This window comes from Bolinopsis microptera, chromosome 10 (assembly GCF_026151205.1).
Source record: "Bolinopsis microptera isolate Bmic1 chromosome 10, MBARI_Bmic_1.0, whole genome shotgun sequence".
NCBI classification, from domain to species: domain Eukaryota; kingdom Metazoa; phylum Ctenophora; class Tentaculata; order Lobata; family Bolinopsidae; genus Bolinopsis; species Bolinopsis microptera.
The window spans coordinates 2,959,641-2,984,139 of NC_087081.1; the positions used below are offsets into that span (position 1 = coordinate 2,959,641).

A 24,499-nucleotide genomic window follows, 5' to 3' on the forward strand; every position below is an offset into this window, starting at 1 on the left:
CATACAATTCCTGGTAACTTGCCAAACATTCATATAATTCCTGGTAACTTGCCAAATATTCATATAATTCCTGGTATCTTGCCAAACATTCATATAATTACTGGTATCTTGCCAAACAGTCATATAATTCCTGGTATCTTGCCAAACATTCATACAATTTCTGGTAACTTGCCAAACATTCATACAATTTCTGGTAACTTGCCAAACATTCATATAATTCCTGGTAACTTGCCAAACATTCATACAATTCCTGGTAACTTGCCAAACATTCATATAATTCCTATTTCCTGATATCTTGCCAATCGTATCAATATTACTTAAAGATATTCATGATATTATAATCCGACACATTCATACACCTAGAATCAAAGACTTGGATAATGGATATCAGGGGGCCGGCGAAGCACGCATCTTTTCGTCTGTGACAGCAATAATCCTTTTTGATTGGTAACTGCTACTAGTATAGCTTGAGCCGACAATACCTTATCAAGCAAATATTTCTTCTAGCTTTATTATGGTTATGCAACACATATTTTCCCATCCATAATTCCATATGTCAAATATTATGCAAACTGATTGGAATCTTACATAGGACAGTTTTTTAAACCTGGACAACTCGCTCGTCACGACCGTTTAACTTGTTAAAGTGGTATTTTTTCCTAACAACTGTGGCTGAGCTGTAATCACCTCCGCCAAAAATAAAAACTCGATCAATTTATTTGGGTTTTAAAAACTTACAAGTTAGAAGCTTGCTTCAGAGCCTTCTTAATCTAAGAAATTCCTAACATAATTTACATATTATTTAGCATATGTTTTGCATATTATGACCACGTACCGTGTTATGGCGGACACCGGTTATAGTCAGTATTCGGTGGTTGTAAAGGCCGTCCACCGCGGCGTCACTGATGTGTCCCTTCGCTGAAATGACATCCAACGTTACATTATATAAATTTTAACCTATTTTGATAAGAAAATTAACAGCATCAATGAAAAAACCAAAACGTTAATTAGATCATAAATGAAGCGTCAATTTCAATGAAATATTAAAGCCAAAGCTGTTCTTTTAACAAACGATAAGCAAATGGTGTTATTCAATATTTATAATAAATATGTTAACATTCCTAATTCTGAAGATAAAATACCCGAACCATCCTTTGAAAAGTAACACCCCCATTTTAATGAAACAAGAACCGAAAATTTACGATTATAAATAAGTTTTTATAATAATTGGAAAATCGAAAAGTGTGGGAACTCACGGATGAGACGCTGGGAGTCCTTGTACCAGACGATAACGGGGGCTGGGTATCCGCGCGCACTGCACGTGAACTGTACCTGTCCTCCTGTCCTGTTCACCTCAACTGGACTAGGTTCTAACGAAAAAAACGGGCCTGAAAAGAATTTATATATTAGTATATTATTTACTGTTTGAATTATCGGAAATTGATAGTTATTGAGTTAGTGGAAGTTATTAATTAGTTGATGTGTCGGGATGGATATTGGGTGCATAAGTACGAGGTAGTACGAGTGTAAATATAGCCGTGTTAAAGTTTCTTGTAAGTTAAACATTTCTGAAACATGAGATCATTCTTGCTGTAGTGAAAGCAAAACTACGCATCAACATGAAATCATAAACCCACATGACAAAATTACACTAAGTATTCATGTTCGACATTCTTGAATGATACTTAGTGATCATTGCATTAAATAAATTTATAGTCAGTAAGATTAAGAAGTTTAACATCTTTCCTGATGAAATAACTCAAAATTCGAGTCAAGATCTGCAAATTGAAGAATTCAGACTCATAAAACTTGTCATCACTCGCTTCTCCAACAGAAATAAAAACAAGGTAAATCCATCAGTGTAGCAGATGGGTTACTGGCTTCTCCAACAGAAATAAAAACAAAGTAAACCCATCAGTTTAGCAGATAAGGAAAGCGGACTTATCTTACCCGTCACATTTGAACCTGCTGTATATTTCTTTACCGTCCCATGACCAACTTTTTGAGTTGGGCTGGCGACCGTTTTATCTAATTCTGATACGATCAGAAAATCAGACTCATTTCATTTTCATGATCAACTTTACATTCAATTATTAACATAATATGAGAATCTTTGAACAGTCGTCATAGTATTTTGTTCTTGTGAAATTATTTGTGATAAATTTTGGTTTAAATTAATTACACTTGTGGTCTTCCAAAGTTAAAAGTGTACTTAAAAGTGACATCTAACACATTTGGAGTGTATATTTCATCTATCAATCATATTTTAACAATTTATCCAATTATCCAATCACAATATTAATCAATCAATTATCCAATTACAAGATTAATCAACCAATTAAATCCAATTAATAACTTTTTCATAAAATTACCTGACTCGGAAAGAGACAGAACGATAAGTGTCTCAATTAGAACGACATATCGGAAGGCAGTCATCCTCTCGCTGCGACCGCATTTTGTTCACAGAGAAAGTGGGTACCGGAATAGCGGGGAGTCATGGCAACATTCCTTACATTTTATCATGCTAGGTAAAGAGGGAGGGGTTAGGTTATCTGTGGTATTTCTAAACGTAATAGCAAGGTAGATCATAATAATATATCATCATATTATCACAAATGGGCCTTAAGTGCAGTGTTATGTACGAAGTACGCACAAACATACATACACGCACCCATACAAGTCTGTACACTGTTTTGGGTGGAAAATTCGTCAATAAAAGTGGGAAAAAGATTAAGATATCCTCAATTTTATATAGAATATGAGGGAAACCGAACCTAACCTCCAAATTCACTAAGGAATCACAGAAACAGTTGCTACGTGGATAAAAACCAGTGTCAAGTAGACTAATTTCTAGAGTTATAATTTTAATTGCGGACATAAGGATGAACCTTATAAAATGTAAGGGAAGCTTAATTGGAGCTTATTAGAATTTAAAGTGGGCGATGACACACTGAAAGAATAAACAGGGAATTGAGAGCTCGTGCAATTATAACATGTAACCACATAGCAGGGGAGGAGGAGGGGAGGAGTAGGAACAGAGGGGAGGGGAAACAGGGTGTAGAGGGGAAAGAGGGGGTAAGGGGTAGAGGGGGTAGAGGGTGTAGAGGGGGTAGAGGGAAAGAGGGGGTAGACTGTAGAGGGGGTAGAGGGGGTAGAGGAGAAAGAGGATGTAGAGGGGAAGAGGGGATAGACGGGAAAGAGGGGGTAGGGGGTAGAGGGGGTATAGGGGTGGAGGGGGTAGAGGGGGTAGAGGGGGTAGAGAGGGTAGAGGGGGTAGAGGGGTGGAGAGGGTGGAGGGGGTAGAGGGGGTAGAGGGGGTAGAGGGGGTAGAGGGGGTAGAGGGGGTAGAGGGGGTAGAGGGGGTAGAGGGGGTAGAGGGGGTAGAGGGGGTAGAGGGGGTAGAGGGGGTAGGGGTAGAGGGGGTATAGGGGGTAGAGGGGGTAGAGGGGGTAGAGGGGGTAGAGGGGGTAGAGGGGGTAGAGGGGGTAGAGGGGGTAGAGGGGGTAGAGGGGGTAGAGGGGGTAGAGGGGGTAGAGGGGGTAGAGGGGAAGGATGAAGAAGAGGAGCTCTTTTACGACAACTCAAGCAAACTGATGAAATGGTTAGAAGTCTCAACTTATATACTGGGACCTGGGTCTTTGATAAGGCAGGGGGAAGACAATCTATGAAGTTATCATTTCAAGGGGAGCGGCTTCATTATTCAAAATGCAGGCCCTTTGTGATCGCCTGTTGCAATGCGGGGGACAATAATTGGAAATACTAATTGAAAAGCTGCAGATCCCAATAATACTGCAATACAATTACACACAAACTAAGAACTGGTGCAACCATCTATGGTGCAACCAACTATGGTGCAGCTGAGAGCTGAACACGTGACATTAACAAAGCAGAGGGTATGGCAGGGACTAGGGAGTGGAAGTAACAAGTGTCAAAACTCTGGAAATCATCGTGTGATTACCACCTTCGTGTGAGTCCGAGTCAACCAAATGAATTTACAATCTCAAAACTCGTGAGGGGTGTTCTGAAATACAGTTAGGAGCTTCGGTGACCTGAGGCGGCGGGTGGCGCTCGTTAATTTCTGTAAGTAAACAAATTATATTAAATTTAATGATGCGTAAATTGAAAATAGACTGTCGATTGCCTAGTCTATTGAATAGGGAGAATAGTAGGGAGATCTGCACTTCTTTTATTATCGTGAACTTCTTCTTTTCTCAAGAACGTGAGATTTACTTATTTATAAGTAAGGTACTGTATTTCTATTATAATAAATTCGTTTGAAAGTTAAATAATTGTCCTAATTATTTCTTGCAGACCATGTGGAAAATATTGACAAAATTCTGCAAGAAAAAATGACGATAAGGAAATCCCATGTTCTCGAGAAAAGAAGAAGTTTAAACCTCCATTCTATTCGCGATGAACACAGACCTGCACAAATCTCAAGTTCTTAAAAATACATACGTTCTGCAGATCTCGAATAATGTTAATACAGACGCGTTCTGCAGATCTCTATTTCTGATGAACGCAGAAGTGCACAGATCTCAAGTGAACGTCGCCGAAACGTGAACCCAGTGACGAAAGACCGTGTCCGGCTCGACTAAGGCTCAAAATCACGAAGCAGCAAAATCCAGACATCCCGGCAGCCTACCATTGGAACATGACCAGACACGTGACCCTTCACTGACCCGTGAGTGGCCAGTGGGTCTGCGCTGGCTGAGGTAATCCTATATAGGACGAGGGGATGACGGTGGGGAGCGTACTTTATGTTGTAATCCCCAGGAACGGGTCCGACCAACCACAAACCGATACCTCATCTCACGGGTCATGTCAGAACCAATGAGAGGGCGTGAAAAGCACGTGACTCAAGTATGTGGAATTGGTGTTTAATACAATCAAGAGGGGATTTTAATAACCCACTCCCTGTAGTCCAGTGAATAGTGGGAGAGAGAAGAGTAGTAGATAGTTTCTACTGGTCCCTTTATAAGGAGGTTTGAAATGGAGCACAAATTGCTGGGGGGGGCTAGGTATCAGTATCACACGTGTAATCTAGAGGGTGGGATCAAGAGGATGATCTAGTCGAAACAGCTGAAAGTGAGACCCTTGTCCGGTCCACCAGGATAGATTTCATTAAAATAGTGAGCTGAGACTGAGAATAGACCGATAGTGCGGTTAATTAAATCAAGGTCAGCCTGCTGCTGCTGCTGATGAAAGTTAAGCTATTGAAAACCACTATGACATGTTGAGTGGTGACCGCACGAAAATAGTCGGGTGGTTTTCTGTTCAAGATATATCATTGTCAGCAAAGTGGTTGGAGATATTGGTTGATGCTACGAGGAGAGGCCTGTGAACCATTTAGGCATATTTAAAAAGGAACGTATATATCAGCGGTATGGTATAATCTTACTATATATAAAGTGAGACGATATATAATATGTGTTTATCCTTACCATTTTACTGACACCACGGCATCAATTTTAACGCGACTCTCAGAAAAAACCGTAAAAGATATACAACTGAAAATGTTTTGACTGGGTCAAATGATATAATGGCCTCCAAATAGGCACGAAAAAAAATAAAAATTGGCCAAAGAATAGGAATTTTAGAGCTAATACTAAATCTGTATCGCACGTATTGTTTTAAAAAATAAAAATATTAAAAAAGCTTAATTTTTTGCTGATAGAAAACGGGCCTTTTTAAATTAAAATATTAATATTTAATATTATCTTATAAGTTAAATTTTCGAAACCAAGTCAGAACGTGAATATATTATGAAACAACCGTACTACTGGATGCGCACTGCTGAAACAGTTCGAAATTAATCACATAACATTTAAATATGAAAATCGATTAATTTAAATGAGAAAATCATGGATTAGTATACGCGTTCTGTTCGAGAACTCCAGAATTAGTTATATACTGTAAACTGTAACATGAAAATTAGCTATCTTTGAGAAAATCGGGGAGAGACGAGCCCGGATTCCTGCCTGCAAAGCTTCTTAAGTATACCGGCATGATTATAATAAAGTTTAAACGGCTTAATTGGTAAAGGAACACGGCAGTCAGCTATACGGTAAATATACACCTCAAAGCAGCGCAGCTACAAGCAATTATAGTCCTCTCTGTTTAAGTGAACGAAATATAAATCATTAAAAACACCGACAAACGCTGACTTCGAGTTCAAGGGTTGATGATGGCACCTTCATGTAGTTTTACGCACGCAAGTTGTGATACAACTTTAAACGGACACTGTATTAGTGCAATCAGTGAATTAGAAGTTCCCAACCGAATGTTCTCTTTATGGCAATGAGCTATAATACAACGTATGGTATGACTATGAAATTTACGGTAGAAAACTGTGCCAGAGAGTCAGTTGAAGTGTCGTTAAACCTGGTTTGACGAAAAACGAGGTTCAAAGTGTGGTAAACAAATTAGATACCATTTGTGGAATGGAGGGTGCACATTGCACAACGGTCTATGTTGTCAGCAGCCTGTGTAAGATAAGGGTTACAATTGTGGATTTATTGCTTCTGCAGTGTGATTTTAAAATTCTTCAGAGAAATAAAGATTACAGTTCTTTTGTAAATCGTAATGAAAGCCGTCGTACTAGCGTATATTTTGAAGTTAACCTAATATGTCATATATCAAGTTACTGATTTAATGTGTTAATGTTAAAAGGTAATGTTTTACAGTTAGACAGATAAGCGATCATGCAATAAAACGGTGCATTTCACACGTTTTATCTCATATTCCTCCCTTTTCCGCACACTAAACGAGTTATTTGACAACCCGACATAAGATGTGTTGAATGTTATTTCTTTTAACAACTTGTTGAACAAATTAATACGACGTCTTCATTGGAGTGGAAAATTGATGATAAAAATTACGAGTAAACTTATTACGATCGAGCCCCAAAAGAATTATATGGCAATCCAAAATAAACTTATCCCGCATATAAGTACAGCTCCAACAAGGTTAATTAATCGTGTAACATAAACTTGTTCCCAGGAAAGTTGCTTTTACGTTTAGTAATCACATCATTGGTCAGAATCCTATCACAGACAGTCCTTCAGACGAATGAGTGATACTATGAGTTTAGATTGAAATTGGCTAATCTCCTCTGAATTGAATACAAATAACACACGTTAGTGCCGACGTTTCGCCTCCATGGCTTCTTCAAGGCGGAACAAAAACTTTGTTACATAGTGACCTCAATAAATGTAATAGATTTGTAGTGTTGTAATTAGTTTAAAATTAAATTAAAATTAAATTAAAATGAGTGATACACTGATACGGCCAAGAAGACAAAAAATAGGTTTAATCGATCTTTAAACGTATTATTGAAGTGCGGCAACCTCCTGTGTTGAATCTGTGTTACAATTAAGTCTTATATTCAAATAATATCTTGCCGTTTGCTAACTTATATTTAAATAATATCTTGCCGTTTGCCAACTCCTTATCTACTACAACTGCGTGCTTGACTACCAAGAGAAACAAACGCTAAAATCGTATTTAATGTTGACTTCGTGAGCGGGCCACGGAATCAAGAAAGATGAACTACCAATTAACTCAAACTTGTACTCTCAAAGTGGCTCAATTTGAGAACTTGCTTAAAAAGACATTATTTCTTCTGAAGTAAGTTTAAAAGATTGCAAGTATGAGGTGTAACATCTACACGTTCTAAAGTGCGTCATGCACAATGCGTGTTTTAAATAGTACGGGACGTAAATAGATTGTTGGGTGGGACAATGTATGCAAGTGGGACAATGTCTGCAAGTGCTTGACCATCATGTTAAGATACTGTATAAGAGGACAATCATACCCTGTATTAATAATGAATATGGGACTCAGATTGGGAGTATAATAGTTGGGGTCGATGGCAAAAACACTAAAAATCTGGAACCGATACGTTGAAGAGAAGTTAAATTTCAGGGTAAGCAAACCTTTCAGAAGGGAAAAAGCGTTGGAAAAACATATCGCAGATAGAGGAAGTTCACACTTAAACTTTTCAGAGTAATTTGTTAATCCGTATAAACAATATTTTATCAACACTCACTGAAATAGAGCCCAAGAATTGAAAATTTAAATTTAAGTTACTTTAGCTCATGCTACAAATATGCTCATTAGGGGTTGCTGAGTAATACTAATGTGGTTTACCACAAACGTTTTAATTCCTTACTTAATATAATATGAATATGTAATTTGAAACATTTCATATTTGATCCAGGGATAACAATATGATATGGAATATTTTAGACAGGTCACCGCGCTACCCATCCCAGTGTCATCCCAGTGTCAAGCTGTTTTATGATCAGTGACACTCCTTTTAAATCGTATCTTTAGATCACGAAATAAGCGACTAATTAAATGCAATACGGTAAATAGAGTAAGGATTTAAACTTACTTCAGATATATAATACCACACAATTTTAATAAGAATAACAACTATTAACGAATTAATTGCACATGGGTTATGTATTACATAATATATATAGGTCGTTTCACAGATTCATCCGAATGTCAACGTTTTCATCGCAGAAAATATGGCATATTCGCAGATTCAGCGTGCATAATATTTTACAAGATTAGTTGAACGAGAAAATAAATATTTGATTGGAAATGTGATTCAGACAAGTGTGGCGAGTCCAAAAAGCAAGGCTTCAAATCTAGGCTTTCTATAAATTTTGGTTCCTAATTTTGGTTATCAGGCCGGCCGGTGCTAAAAGATCTTATAAGCGACCAATTCGATCCTTACTGATAAAGTACAAGTAATTCCAGCAAAGAATACCCAACATTTGAAACGATATGACGACAACAAGCAAAAAACTGTTTACTTCACAACAAGGAGCCCGGGTGGTGACGCAACATAACAATACCACTCCAGTGATCCCAATTAAAGCGCACAAAAGTGCATCGAATAATACCATTAGCTGAGATAACTACAGACAACTAGTAGCTCTCTAGCTCTACACACACATAGACCTTTATAAATAGCACTATACTGTGGGTTATCTTGTACAACACCCTTATTAGTAGAGGGGAATAGAGACCGGTATGGAATCTAAAAACCTTAAAAACTGTCTCCTTTATTTCAGTAAGTGAACTTGAGGATCTCCGATATTTTCTCAGTCATATTATAATCCCAGTGGAGGTTGAACGTGTGTTAACAAGACTTAATCAGAACGATTAACGAAGGAAAAACGAAAACGAATATTTTCATATTCACAAAAAGATGCTTCTTTAATTCTTAAGAAAACTAGAGAAGGAATGAGACGACTGCTTGCAGCAACGAAAAACTATTAAAAGGGTGTGTTGAGGTAATATTGGGTATGTATTGTGCAACATAAGGGACCGCGACCGCCCGGACCAATAGAAAGCCACTACGTAATGGGAACTCGAAGTTTCGTCAAAACTGAATCTTTTGCTGTTTGTATTGTTGCGTCTGGCATTATGCCAGTGAGCAATACACCAAAAGACTAATATTGGAGTCAGCAATATCAACACTACACAATATTAGGAGAACTACCCATCTCTAGGAGGGAATAAGTAAGAAAGAGTGCGCATAAACAGAAGAGTAGATGAAATTAAGTGAAAGTGTAAGTGAAATTATCTCGTGTCAAAAAATAAATCAGCACTGAAATAGAACTGAAAACAAGAGCGATATGGTGTGCTATATTATGAAGTAAAGAAAGGATGTAAAGTTATGAGGTATCTTCCAGGCATATTTCAGCCACGTGATCCACCACATGGTGTGTCACATGATCTACCACGTGGTGCGTCACGTGGTGTGCCAGGTGGTATGAAGGACAATACGGTTACGGAAACTGAGCTACAGTTGAGATAGCGACCAACGCTTGCTTGTGTCACTTGACAGTGAAGTGAAGTAGCAGCAGCCTCGTACCACACGAACTGTCAATTCCCTGTGAAATGGGGCTGGGTCCTATGTGACGTGGTGACTGTATTAGTACAACTACTAGAGTACTATAACTAAGCTCCAACTACTACAGTCTGATTCATAATAGACGATATATCTCAACATCAAAGTTTGTCTGTGTGAACCCACTGTCTATTGCTCTACTTAAACGACCATATCAGACTTCATATCAGACTTCAGACACCACTCACTTCAGTCCTCCCCTGAAATAAGGGAAACGGGACAATTGGCTGACAAAGAAAACACAACAAAGAAACCAGACAACAGCTAGCCAACTAAAAGTACAAATAAAGCATGTCGTCCACTGTCCAGCACTTACCAAGAACCTGTCTATTTGGTGAAAGTGGAGCAAGGTTTTCTTTGAACAACACAGAGCATTTGTCGTGTGCATATAATAGCTCCAAAAACTCGAAACTTCTCGAACTTATAGTTAATGAGCAATTTAATCGGTCATATTGTTCGGCATAAAGCCACATTGTATGCCACATTATAGTTCGGCATCAGGCAATATATGAAAATAACAGTCGATGTTACAAGCATTGAAGCAATAACGGTATAGGTTCACGCGGTGAAGTAGTACTATAAGCGGCACGTTAAATGTAGGGTCCGTTAAATGGCTATTATTGCCAGATCATGATAATAACGGTTCTGGTAGACAATATGAGACAATATGAGAGAGGGAAGTATACAGTGATAACCGTTTCGAGGCAGATAAGAATTTGAGAGAGATAAGATCGTACTGACACCCATGTGATCTTATTTTGTTAAATAGATATTACTAAAGTAGATATTACTGAAGTAGATATTATTATTACGTAGATATATTATTACGTATGATCATGGCACGTAAGTTTGCTGTAACGATTACTGCACTAGAATCGTTAGCCTTAAGACCTCTTCAGAGCTATTAGTGGCTGGTGGTTTGCTCGGAGTACCCAACTTCATGGGCAGTACCAGGTCACGTGACATTGTGGCGTGACGTCATGTCACGTGGGTCGTGGTGGCCGGCAATCTGTAATAATATTGGAATATTTGGCTGATGACTGACGTAAAGGAATGGTAGGTTCATAAGGGATGGGTCAAAATGAAACATTCGTATTGTTGTAATATTATGTTGATTGCTAATCAGAAATGGTCTAGTGTAAAGTATTCAGTACAAAATTATAGGACTTTTAAAAGCCCCATTGAAGGAATACACCTTCAACATGAACTTGTCAATGAATTGGATAAAGTACAAAATGATAGACTTACCGAAAAGGGGCTCAGTTTAAACTAGAGGACGACACCTAGGGTACAAAAGCGTGCCGGCAGCCGTTCTAATGTCAAAAACTATGGACATAGCAACCTCTGACAGGATTACGGAAGATAAGTGTTTTAAGCTAGTGTGCGTTTCTCACACGTGAACATTCTTTATGCCTGATACGAGGAGATAAGCACGTGTGATGTGCGCGTGTGCACGTGCTGGTTTTACAGACATATACCCACGTGGGCAGTAGACGGAACACGTACTTCAGGTTCTGTTTATTATTCGCTAGCTCGTGCTATTTGTTATTTAATGCGAACATAATATTTTAGACTACTGATATCATTATTATTAAATTAAAGTCCTTCAAATAATATAACTAAATATCAAAACTACTGATATGTGTACTATTTTGAGGAGTATTAATGGTAGAATATTTTACCCACAAATGATTCATTAGTCGGAGTCAGATTGGTTCGCTCATGGTATAAGCAATAACAATAACAACTGAATTTGTCAAAGTAAATTCAACCAGAAAAGAGCAGTACAATGGAGTACGGATAAAAGTTACATTGAATTATCGGCATAGGGAGGAAAAATAATAAATAAAACTATAAAAATCGTCTAGCAAAATCAAGGATATAATAATATTCTCAAACCTAAGGGACCATAACGTGATACTTTACTCCGTTTATAATATTGTGGTGTAGAGTTCTATTTCGTTACGAGGCTGAGGAGTTGTATGGGACCATGTCAACGCACAACCAAACCTTATTAAAACCAGAGGAATGCATTAAATGTCACGTGCCAGAGCTTTACCTACATGATGGATTTGGGCCACTTTGCGAACCAAAAAATGAGAAGTAAAATATTGAAATGTAAAAATCGTGAGATCTAGCTTGACTGGATACGTATCAGACTGGTACCAACCATTAAGTCATTTCCGATATTCTCAATTGTTGAATTGTATGACCTAGTACCAAGTAACAATTTATGCCGCTATTATCCTTTGTAAAAACCGCACCAACAATTTCAACCAAACCTCATAAAACCTAAAAACGCAGTACAAGTGTTGAGAACTGTAGTAGAAAGTTAACCTCGCAACAATACAATTGTCATACACACACACATACAGCAGGACCTGACTCGACCTAACGAGGTCACATCTAGACAACATCACGCTACTACCACACCTCTCAACCAACCACAACCCTCCAATACAGTCATCAGCCAATCAGAGAGCAGGATTCTGCCCACGTGACCAAGCTGTCAGCCAATCACCGGACAGTATTGTGCCCACGTGACAAGTTGGAGACTTTGAAGGGATTAGTCATGTGATGAGCGGGAGGGATGTACATGTTGGGTGTAGAAAAGGTAGCAATCTGAGCGAGCAAGATATTTTCCGCTAGACCGGTGGCAGGTTAAATACTTTAACTTAAATTAGACCGCGACGCGGTGGGTACGATCATCTGCTCAGACGTTAGACAGGATCCGTTCAAATGGAAGCAGTAAGTTTTAAATGGAATTCCTCTTTCCATGACAATTCTGAAAGCCCGCCCACTTCTAAAGCATATTTTTAATTAACTGCAACTTAAGTCATCATCAGCCACTAGACGTAATTCAAAGGTTCATTAAAAAGTGATAAATTATTGCCATCCTAGATAGCAGATTCTGATCATTTTCCTGACTGATGTCCTAATTATAATTAGTATTACTTATTACGGTGTTTCTTGTTCCCAAAATCTCAACGTGACTTCCCGTCTAAGGTCTAAGAGGCATGCCGTAATTTAGATGGAAAAACTGTTAACTGAATCCCCATGAGGCTGTGTACCCACGAGGGCACTCAACTGGAACAGGTTGAGGTATGCAACTTTAGATGACACCCACGAAGAATAAAAAAGATAAAAGCTAGTGGCACGGATAAAAGTTAAGTTATTCAGGCTATTTCAGGGAAAACCCATAGACTGTACGTACACGTGATGTACGCACTTCAGCAGTGATTCCAAAGACTGGAATTATCAATCACACTAGCTTCATCACCGTGAGGACTGAGGGATTAAAGGCTTCGCATAGTTCTTGTCATGATCACGTGACGCAGCTAGCAGTTTTACGGGCAAACATCGTGTCACGTGACGTTGAATTTTCTTTATGTCTAGAGTCAGTAAATGGGCTTAATAAATTATAAAAGGAAAGTTGCCAATAAAAGTCCTCAGATTTAAAACTTTGAGCTCACAGTACTCTGTAATATTTGAGAACTACGATTGCATACCTATTAAAATGTCATTTAAGAAGGAAATATTTCTAGAAATTCCCTTTCGGCAAAAGTTTTTAACAACCTGACCAATGGAAGAGCGTTCAAATAAGCATTCAGATTGATTTAAATTAATTAACCCCACTCATTAAATTCAAAGGTTAAACTTAAAGGATGAGCCAATAGTTTTAAATGTTTAATAGGATTTAGAACGATGACCGTGCTCCTACCCCAAGGCGTAGTGTCCTGATCCAGGTTATTTATATAATTGTGGTTGTATAATGAGCAACTTTGTGGTTAGGGTTAGGCCTAAGTTGGAGCTGTCACTTTATTATGGTTCGTATAAAGGTTTACAGTACGAATCTAACGGCATACATTTTTCAAACTAGATGAAAAGTGTCGACACAAATGTAACTCATACTGTTAGAAAAAACAGGTTGTAAAGTCTAGACTTTCAACAATAGCACACCATATTACCATAATGCCATAGAATATTATCATAATAAAACGCACTCTCCAAAGATATCAGCCTACTCTGAATAACAAAAGTTACAGCAGTAATGTCGGCCTTGAGATATTATGATAATCACTAAAATTACGATAGTGCATCTACACCGTTTGCTTCTTTAAAGATCAGTAAAATATGTCCAAACGAAAACCTACTGATACCCCGAGGTCATGTTGTAGCATAGAACCAATAATGACAAGGCAAGCCGTGAACTACAAGCAATACACACGGGAGCGTCCTCAACACAATACTACAATAAGGCAAATGAGACAAATGAAGGAGGAAGACCTAATGTTGATATATCATGTATGTTGGATGAATTGGGCTATTGAATTGCTACAGGGATCCCTCAATCGATGAAGGAGAGTGGTGTATTGTATTGGACCTTGGTCATTGGGAAAGTCCCATGTCATTAGGAAAGCTGGAAACATATAGGCGGCAGTGGAACTTCCGGAATGTGCCTTCTCGTGTACAAGTGATTTCTGGAGATCCTGGACACTTTGACACTCCTAAGAAACATGACTAGGTAGTAGGTATGTAGTATGTAGTAGGTATGTAGTAGGTATGTAGTATGTAGTAGGTATGTAGTAGGTATGTAGTATGTAGTAGGTATGTAGTAGGTATGTAGTATGTAGTAGGTATGTAGTATGTAGTAGGTATGTAGTAGGTATGTAGTATGTAGTAGGTATGTAGTAGGTATGTAGTAGGTATACTGTCTCTGTTTGCATCTTAACCGTAATATCATGAAACTCGTCAGTGGAATTAAAAATGAAAGTGTCCAGGCCCAATCTGAACTACAGTTCACGATGATTGTGGCACGGACAATCTAATTATACAGACTTTAAATTAAAATACACTACTTCACAGTAACGCTGGAATAGCAAAATAAATAAATTACAAAACAACCAACATCAAGAGATTGTGCTATGAAGCACAAAGGAGATCATAAAGATTGTTGATTTCAACTCACGACACTAAAACCTAAGGTAAAACACAATTATTGTACAACTAAATATAGATTGTTTTAAAGCACTGAGGTACGAATTCAAACAAATTGTAACAAACGATAGCATGTGAAAACAAAACAGAAGGCGAGGATAACTTTTAACAGTACGTGCCACAAAGAAGCGTAAATATGCCAGAAATCAACTGGAAAGATTGCAGGAAATGGAACAAAAGTTCATAGACAGTGAAACATGACACACACCGCAACAGTAAATTCTAATAATCAACCCTAATTGCCAGGAAACAGATCATGATCTATTAACTGTTAAGTCAATTGACTCTCAGATCATTTGACTCTAAGTTAAGACAACAAAGTCCTGATTTGAAGCTGACACCACGTTTTACGCTTACATAGTTGTAATTCCGCCGTGCTCCAGTTATTGGTAATGGTATTTACCAATATAAAGTCATCAGTATCTTCTACCTCCCTCCTTTCATGCAATTCTAGTAAAATTGAGGATAATTACAAATTATTCGTTACAAATTCGTTTATCTGATGCAGGAAACACTAAATTACACTCAAAATGATAATAACTGCAAAAACACCATCTTACAGTAAATGCTATCAGATCCACGAGCACTCCGGAGATCCGATGGATAGCACACACCAGATTGTGGGGAAACAACAAAATCTGATGAACTGGCTAAATCATTACAACCAAAATATTACTACGATTGTCAACTTTGCAACCTGCACCAAGCGTCTCATTGTTTCCCGAAGCACTGGATTAGACCGGAGTAACCTAAGGCCTATTTTACGACATCGGCCGGTGCCGTAAAGAAAACAACAATTAATCAAGAAAACAACTAATTCTATTAAAATCTAAAATTATTAAAATTATTCAGGAATGTACGTGGGGTACTCGCAGTAAGCTGTGGCACAACATTAAATGCTACTGAAACGTCCTAAGACTCTGAAAGTATTTGAATAATACGAGGACTGTGCGAAAGTAGAGACTTTGAATATATTTATAATAACCAATAAATTAAACATGTAACGATATTTGAATAATGTGACAGTACTTAAAAGTTCAAATATGAAATAGTATTCAAGCCGGTTATCTGACAAATAGGCTCGTAATAATAAACCTCGCAGCATAACAGCAACTGAAAGGCAAGCCGCTAGAACCTGACCCCGTAAATTTGGTGAACGATCCCGCACAAAGTGTTTACTGATGGGTTTGTTGAGGAACACGTGACACGTGTCACGTGACAGGTAACGAACAAGTTAGTGATTGTCACGTGACGGGGTAGTTAGAGGGTCACGTGATTGGCTTGTTTTGAGTAATTGAGGGTGACGGTTTTGTGTGAGGGTAATTGACCAAATAGAGGGTCAGAGGAGTAGTTCTTGAAACGTTTGTATTTTAACAATTTACTTGCATGACAGTGCGGGCCAGGGATATGAACTGAGTTGTATGCTTACTCACAGTCCAAAGCAATAAATCAATAGCGTTTAAATTTGCAAGTTTAGCGCGGAAACAAAATCTAAGCAAGCTTTCAAAATGACGGAAGACCGTAACAACTACAAAGACAAAGTCTTGACCATCACACAAAAAGCCCGTCCGCAAATGTCTCGAGCAAGTCTTTTACTAGAACATTACTAGAATTACATGTAACATTGTTAGAGTTGCCAAGAAGTTGGCTAAGTGTTGCACAAGATAGCTAAACAATAATAATAAATGTATATTACAAAAATACAGTTCAACAGGAAATCAGATAATCTGATAAAGATAAGAATGAAGATATGAGTACATAATATTATTAATATTATTATCTATTATTATTACATAGCAAACAAATAGTAAAAACAGCACCAAAAACAGCAAACAAAAGGCAAATAGGTCCGGCTGTTACGGTAACATCCCTCTAACAGCCATAACAAAACAAAAGTAAGCGTCGGCTGTTACAGGGTCGTTATAGGGCTGTAAGGTATTTGTCCCCTCTAAATGGCTGTTAGAGGGCTGTTACCGAAACAGCCGGCTAATAACCGGTCGGCATTGTACCTTTTTGCCCAGAATAACAGTAAACACTGTAGTTCCAGTTGCTCAGGAATGTACAAACTCCTTCAGCATGATGAGAATTCCTAACACGATTACTAGGTTTATCAGCATACATTCCAATAAATCAGTGAACACTTTAGCTTGAATACTCATTACCTAAGAAAAATACGTGTAATTTAATAATATATAATGTAAATGTGGACCGTGGGTAATATCGGGGAGATGATGCAAGTTTGTTTTGACACTTGATAGTGGAACTGGGATGCTGCCTGCTGATATGACGTTTAAATCTCTATAACGTGTCAACAACAAAAATCTCGAGCCAATCTCCCACTCTCCACGTTTTCATCCAATTTCTGATAATTTCGCTGATTTCGCAGAGTATGCCACCAGTAAACAATCGTTAGACCGAGATGTGCAGTGTTAATTAAAATCTCAGTTCTTCGTTTCAAAATCAGAGTACCCCTCGGGCCTCGGTCGGCGGTAGAAGTTCTACTTCTGTTGATGAGAACTATGCAATCTTCACAGACGGCCTTCAGTTGACGGACGTGACCCCTATAATTTACAGTTAACACTAAACACCGCTGTGGAAAAAGGGGAAGAAAGATTCAATTTTAATTCCACTCCCAGTTTACAGATCACAGATCTGTAAAATAAACATTCTTGAAAATCTTTCTGATCTCGTACAGTAATTGGTTAACTGATAAAGCAATTAAGTATATTGACAACCTCTCATAATTCACATATTTCCTCATTTCACTTGAAATGGAAATACAATTTTTACATATATATACAATTTTGCTTAGTTCCTGATCGTTGTTGTTGTTCCTGATCGTAAGAAGGATTATTATATACACTAAATTAAGATAATGTTCCGAGTAAGCCATATCCATAAACATTGTCAATTATCCGTACTCAGTAATTTGTCGAAATCCGGGAAAATTCAATGTTTTATTTTGACCGTCTGATGAGATCTAATTTTTCTCGATCTCAATGGTGTAAGTGCGTAACCGGGAGTGTTATATTTATAACTTACTTAACCTATATAATATTATTATATAAACTATGTTATAAACTATGTGCAAACTGTAAGTAACAGTGCTGAAAGTGTATTGATACCAAAGTTCAACACTTTGTATTAATAGTTCTCTACTTGCAATGTACTTGCACGCGTATGCTTGATTAGGGTGTGTGCTTGTATAAAACCTGTAGTGTGTTGCTGTAAATATATGATTTCTATTTACTTGGTTTATCTACTGCATTCTTTCACTTATTGAGGCTAAGATTTAAAGTTTCAGGGAGCTCTCAAGTCCTAACAGAGTACATACATGAAGGATTTTGTTCACCCCACCCCACCCCACAATTATCAACGAAAATTTTTGGCCCACAAATTTACACAATCAGAATGTACAGGACTAAAGGAACAAAAATAACATCACTAAACCGTCAGTCTTATTATGAAATAAAGGTATCGTATATAATATATTACATAATATGATACATTTATTTTATAATAAAAATCTCGTTTTATAATAAAACTATACATATTATCATAATATATAATAAGTACATACTCTACAGCTTTAGACAAATTCTAAAGAACGAACTTGAGGAATGCCACAGTTCAGGGCCTTAATTTTAACAAAGCATTGGAAACTCCATGGTTGTCTGAGGATCGGAGTTTTCCGATAACCTTTACCAGTAAAGTCTTTTAATAACCCGATAAGCCGCTTATCTAATATGATTTCCTGGGAAGCCATTAAACGCTTATCAGAGAAGCGTCTAATCGATATGGCTTCTCGGGAAATCATAGCAGTTTAAAACTAGTTAACGATGAGAAGCAAAATTATGTTTATATATATATTTAATCGTTATCATATTTATATAAGAAAAATATAACAATAGATCTTTATAAAGAAAAATATAACAATAGATGATAATATAATATGCAAGAACTCAAATCTCGTGTCAAAAGCAGCGGTGCTAATAACTGTAAAAACTAAAAATATTTAGAAAATTGTAAGATATTGGTTATTTATTAAATACTTTATTTTAGAAAGTGAGGTGGTAGGTCACTCTATCCATTAGTCATCCCGTATAAAGCGTATTTGTAAAACTGTTGCGAAACTTATTTATAATAAACTGTGCGATGAGCTTTACTTTTCTTCTAAAAGCCAACTTGCTCCAGAAAGAAGTTTAATAATGAAAATAGGCTGCACTACAAGTTTGGTATATAATATGCAGGACCAATGAGAAGAACTGAATAAAACATGAAGGAATTTAAACCCTCCAAATCTGCATCATTCCTAACATTGTTTAGAGATAAAATTCCCAGAACTTGAACTGAAAATGATCAAAAGTGCTCAGTTTTGAAATCCAAACTTGCAGGATATTTTAATCGGGATCAGGCGTCTGAAATTGCATTTAAACCACATTCCGCAGACTCCACGAATCAATACTGAAGGGATTAAGATGTATTTAGCATAACCAAAAGTGAAACGACTCTCAAACGAGTTGGGCTCCCATTTCGATTAGATGACGTAAACTGGATGATTTATAGGAGCTTTCTAAACTGGTTAGAGTTTAAATATCTTGATGTACATCAGGAAATGCAAGGCGGATGTGCATTGTGCAATGCTATAAAAATACGCTCAATAATATCGTTCAAAACAAAAATACCCAAAACACGATCGTAAAACACTGCTAATCGATCGAATAGCTGACAATTGGACAGTCACTGTTAGATCGAATTAGCGGCGTCTACCAAAATTTAAACTGCAAAACGTGTAGTTGCCCACTGGTCTACCAGTGTATTATTACATGAATCTAACCACTAAACGGCAGCAAGAAACTGTAATGAACTGAGAAGAAGACGTGATGTCTGGAAAATGCAAGATAAAGAGTCTTCTAAATGGTGAAAGTGAGGGAAGTGTAGTGAGGAGAAATCAGGAAGGCTGGGTCAGCGAGGCGAGTACTGATTGTGTAGGGTAAGTGGGTGCTAGGTAAGATAGCCGAGTAAGAGGGTAAGTGGGCAGGATGTTCAGGGGAGGGTGACTAAGGAGGGTGACCAGAGAGGATGGTGACCAGGGAGGAGGGTAAGTGGGCAGGATGTTCAGGGGAGGGTGACTAGGGAGGGTGACCAGAGAGGAGGGTGACCAGGGAGGAGGGTAAGTGGGCAGGATGTTCAGGGGAGGGTGACTAAGGAGGGTGACCAGAGAGGAGGGTGACCAGGGAGGAGGGTGACTAGGGAGGAGGGTGACTAGGGAGGAGGGTGACCAGGGAGGAGGGTGAACAAGGGAGGAGGGTGACTAGGGAGGAGGGTGACTAGGGAGGAGGGTGACTAGGGAGGAGGGTGACTAGGGAGGAGGGTGACCAGGGAGGAGGGTGAACAAGGGAGGAGGGTGACTAGGGAGGAGGGTGGCTAGGGAGGAGGGTGACTAGGGAGGAGGGTGACTAGGGAGGAGGGTGACCAGGGAGGAGGGTGACCAGGGAGGAGGGTGACCAGGGAGGAGGGTGACTAGGGAGGGTGACCAGAGAGGAGGGTGACCAGGGAGGAGGGTGACCAGGGAGAAGGGTGACCAGGGAGGAGGGTGAATAGGGAGGAGGGTGACTAGGGAGGAGGGTGACTAGGGAGGAGGGTGACCAGGGAGGAGGGTGAACAAGGGAGGAGGGTGACTAGGGAGGAGGGTGACTAGGGAGGAGGGTGAATAGGGAGGAGGGTGACTAGGGAGGAGGGTGACTAGGGAGGAGGGTGACCAGGGAGGAGGGTGAACAAGGGAGGAGGGTGACTAGGGAGGAGGGTGACCAGGGAGGAGGGTGAACAAGGGAGGAGGGTGACTAGGGAGGAGGGTGGCTAGGGAGGAGGGTGACTAGGGAGGAGGGTGACTAGGGAGGAGGGTGACCAGGGAGGAGGGTGACCAGGGAGGAGGGTGACCAGGGAGGAGGGTGACTAGGGAGGGTGACCAGAGAGGAGGGTGACCAGGGAGGAGGGTGACCAGGGAGAAGGGTGACCAGGGAGGAGGGTGAATAGGGAGGAGGGTGACTAGGGAGGAGGGTGACTAGGGAGGAGGGTGACCAGGGAGGAGGGTGAACAAGGGAGGAGGGTGACTAGGGAGGAGGGTGACTAGGGAGGAGGGTGAATAGGGAGGAGGGTGACTAGGGAGGAGGGTGACTAGGGAGGAGGGTGACCAGGGAGGAGGGTGAACAAGGGAGGAGGGTGACTAGGGAGAAGGGTGACTAGGGAGGAGGGTGACTAGGGAGGAGGGTGACCAGGGAGGAGGGTGACCAGGGAGGAGGGTGACTAGGGAGGAGGGTGACTAGGGAGGGTGACCAGGGAGGAGGGTGACCAGAGAGGAGGGTGACTAGGGAGGAGGGTGACCAGGGAGGAGGGTGACTAGGGAGGAGGGTGACTAGGGAGGAGGGTGACTAGAGAGGAGGGTGACTAGGGAGGAGGGTGACTAGGGAGGAGGGTGACTAGGGAGGAGGGTGACTAGGGAGGAGCGTGACTAGAGAGGAGGGTGACCAGGGAGGAGGGTGACTAGGGAGGAGGGTGACTAGGGAGGAGGGTGACTAGGGAGGAGGGTGACTAGGGAGGGCTGTACAAAGGTAGCAGGCAGGACCGGGGAGGAACAAAAGAACTAACTATCTCACTAACAAACTAACTCAGCGCGCAATGCGCATATATTGACACAATGGAGCGACCTGACACCCACAATGGGAGCGCGGAAATTGAGGGAGTTCCTCTGACAAATGGAAAGAGGGTGTTGGGGGAGCTGGGAGTCACGAGGTTTGGTGGTGATGACCAATCACAGGGCGAGTAGGCGGTCACGTGGTGTGTGTCCTCCAGTGGGAGAGAAGAGAGACCACTGGACTATATAATGTATCATGAGATCTTAACAGAAGTGCGATATATAATTATATTATTCGGACTGTTTAGTACCTGCAATCTGCATGCTTTACACGATATACGTACAATTTAGATAAGCCACGCAAGGTTGTTCGAGGCCTACATACTTACACAATATATTATATAATACGTTATTAAGAATAAGATTAATGTAAATGTAGCTGGATATTAGATATGAAATATTTTATATTAAATCCATAATTCACCGAAGAGCCTCCATTTGTATTCTGAGTTACGAAACGTTTTGAATTTGTCTTCATATCGATTACAGCATTTAAACAATATAGAATTCAGTTTACAGGTAAATACCTTCACAAATGTGGACAAATTATGTTTTAAGGAGATTTTGTGGCTAGAAATTCACAAATTGGGAAATTCAACAGTATACCTAGTTCTTTTATTAAGTTGAACCCATCTTGCTGCAGTATTAATTCGTGGCCAATTTTTCCAGTATGAAATATGTTGGCAGGATAATTCTATCAAGTTTCCAGTATACAAACAAAATTTCGTTAAATAATCCGTTTTACCGAACATTCCTAGTCCATAGATTACATCACCTCTCATTTCCGGAAAGAGGGAACCGTACCAAATTAGAAACATTTTATCCGAAAATAAAAATCATACGTCTAAGATGAACTTCCATCGATTCGAGGACCGGAAATACAACTTAAACACGGCAACTTTTGTCTTCAACAAATACAATACGTTCCTACAGAGTGCAGACAAGGTGCCTTGTACTACAACGACACTTGAACAACCTCAAAACTGAAGATGAAGCGCCATTACCCAAGTTCCTAGCAGTTACCATTACTATTACCACGTAAGGTAGAGAGAGAGAGATGAGCATCAGAAAACAAAGCGTCAATACTAAGTTCAATAAACAGAGTGGGTGGAAGTGTAGCCATCAAATGAGTCGTTATCGAAACTGTAGGCATAACACGTCTAGACAAAATTATTACCAGCAAGCAGCCAATCATACTGTCGAGTACTCGTCACGTGGCGAGGGGGATCCAATGAGAAAGCAGAGAATTTAAAGTTGAAAGTGGCAATTACAGGAGGTGCATGCGCTCAAAATATATTTGGAATTTCTGAACAGTGGTAGAGAGGAATGCGAACGGGAGAGCAAAGCACGGCCAGGTACGGGTAAGAACTGAGAAGTGACTAGTGAGATGAAGGTGGTGAAGAGTCACTAGTTACTAGTGCCGTAGTTACTGGTACCGTATACCGCAACATATGGGTGGACATTTCAAGACATCAACAGGAGCGCCATGATGGAATTCATGGGAGTAATCCTGGTTTTCAGAGCGAGCTAGAGTAAGTCTGAGCTTGGGGGGTTGGGGTTTAGATCCGGTTAGAGGAGGACAGGGTCAGTTCGGATAAAATGGCACCTCAAAAATATTACTTAGTATTACATACTAACATAAGTAATACTAATTACATATTATCATGACTTTATTATACGAGCAGGCTTGTAGCAGGCTTGTACGCACAGGAAGCAGACATATCTGGTGGGTTGGTGCATTAATTCATCACTATTGAGCTGGTGATGGTTAAACGTTACTTAATCAAGCCCAGCGGGAATAAGGCTTCCTTTTGGCTTTTTTCGTGGCTGTCACGAAAAAAATAGAAATAAGAAAGAATGCGGGTTATTAAAAGATTTTTTGAGAGGTGATTGGAACATTTGAACAAGGAGGTGATCAAATGTAGGTATAATAATAATGATCAGATTGTTGGACAAGTGTTACCAGAGGTGTGACAGGCAGCACTGAAAACCCTTAAGTCCTTTTGAGCAAGCCGAAGTCGCTATAATACATTTTATTTATTATACTTTTAAAGGCAATTTATGAGAACAAAACAGCACCGTCGATTTTAGGACACACCTCAAAGATTTCTGATGGATACTTTTAAGCTGTGGACCGGTCATGGTCAGAAGAAAAAAATATCGCGGACAGACCGAACCTTTGGTAGAAGGAATCGCTGTACAAACCTTGTACTTCCATGCTCGCTGTATTGCCTCTTGCGCTAAATTGGATTGCTATATGAATGACAAATAGTACATTCATTATTCCCCAAGTGAACCACATTGTTGACTCTAAAAGTGGAGTTGACATGTTGTGGCAAGTAGAGTTGCTACTCGATGTTGTCACCTCATTCATCACAACTCTACACTTCTACCCTTAAACAGATAGTTCCACCCGGATCCTAAGCTTCATTTCGACAGAGCAATTAATGTAAACGCAAAATAAAACAACATTCTGGATTCTGTGACTGTCGTTCGTGACTTTTTCTATTCCTCTAGATACAACTGAACAGCATTGGCTCGAAAATTACTAAACTACTATTATTTTACTACTTTACTTTACTATTTTACTACTTTACTGTATATATAATATGACTATTATATTGTTTTTACTATTACGATTGTACTAATAAAAATTCCTCAAAATTGTTTGTCTTTATGCCGGTGTTAATTATTTATGTGGTTAGGCACGTCTTTATGTCTCCGTATTTGAAGTTAAATTATAAATATATAATGTATATTTGAGCTCGCCTACAATCTTAACTAACACCAAATCATAGTATCAGCATTAAGCAATGATTGAATTAATTTTGTGACTGAGTCATTTTGACGGTTGCCTATCTAATTCTAGTGGATTT

At 39.3% G+C, this 24,499-nt stretch overlaps 1 protein-coding gene across 8 annotated transcripts in view; it reads right to left on the minus strand.

Annotated features, from left to right (window-relative positions):
• The window catches only part of LOC134822126 (hemicentin-2-like), a 62,329-nt gene extending 55,103 nt beyond the window's left edge, over positions 1-7,226 (minus strand). For 4 of the 8 annotated variants that reach the window (XM_063833028.1, XM_063833024.1, XM_063833027.1 and 1 more), the window contains exons 1-5: positions 7,205-7,226; positions 2,373-2,524; positions 1,951-2,034; positions 1,257-1,388; positions 836-918 (exon numbers count right to left, since the gene is read on the minus strand). In XM_063833028.1, coding sequence (XP_063689098.1) covers positions 836-918; positions 1,257-1,388; positions 1,951-2,034; positions 2,373-2,436 — 363 coding nt within the window. In that variant the 5' untranslated portion in view covers positions 2,437-2,524; positions 7,205-7,226. The remainder of the gene's footprint in view (positions 1-835; positions 919-1,256; positions 1,389-1,950; positions 2,035-2,372; positions 2,525-7,204) is intronic. The other 4 variants (XM_063833030.1, XM_063833026.1, XM_063833029.1 and 1 more) reach the window with 1 other exon arrangement.
• Between the last annotated feature and the right edge of the window lie 17,273 nt (positions 7,227-24,499).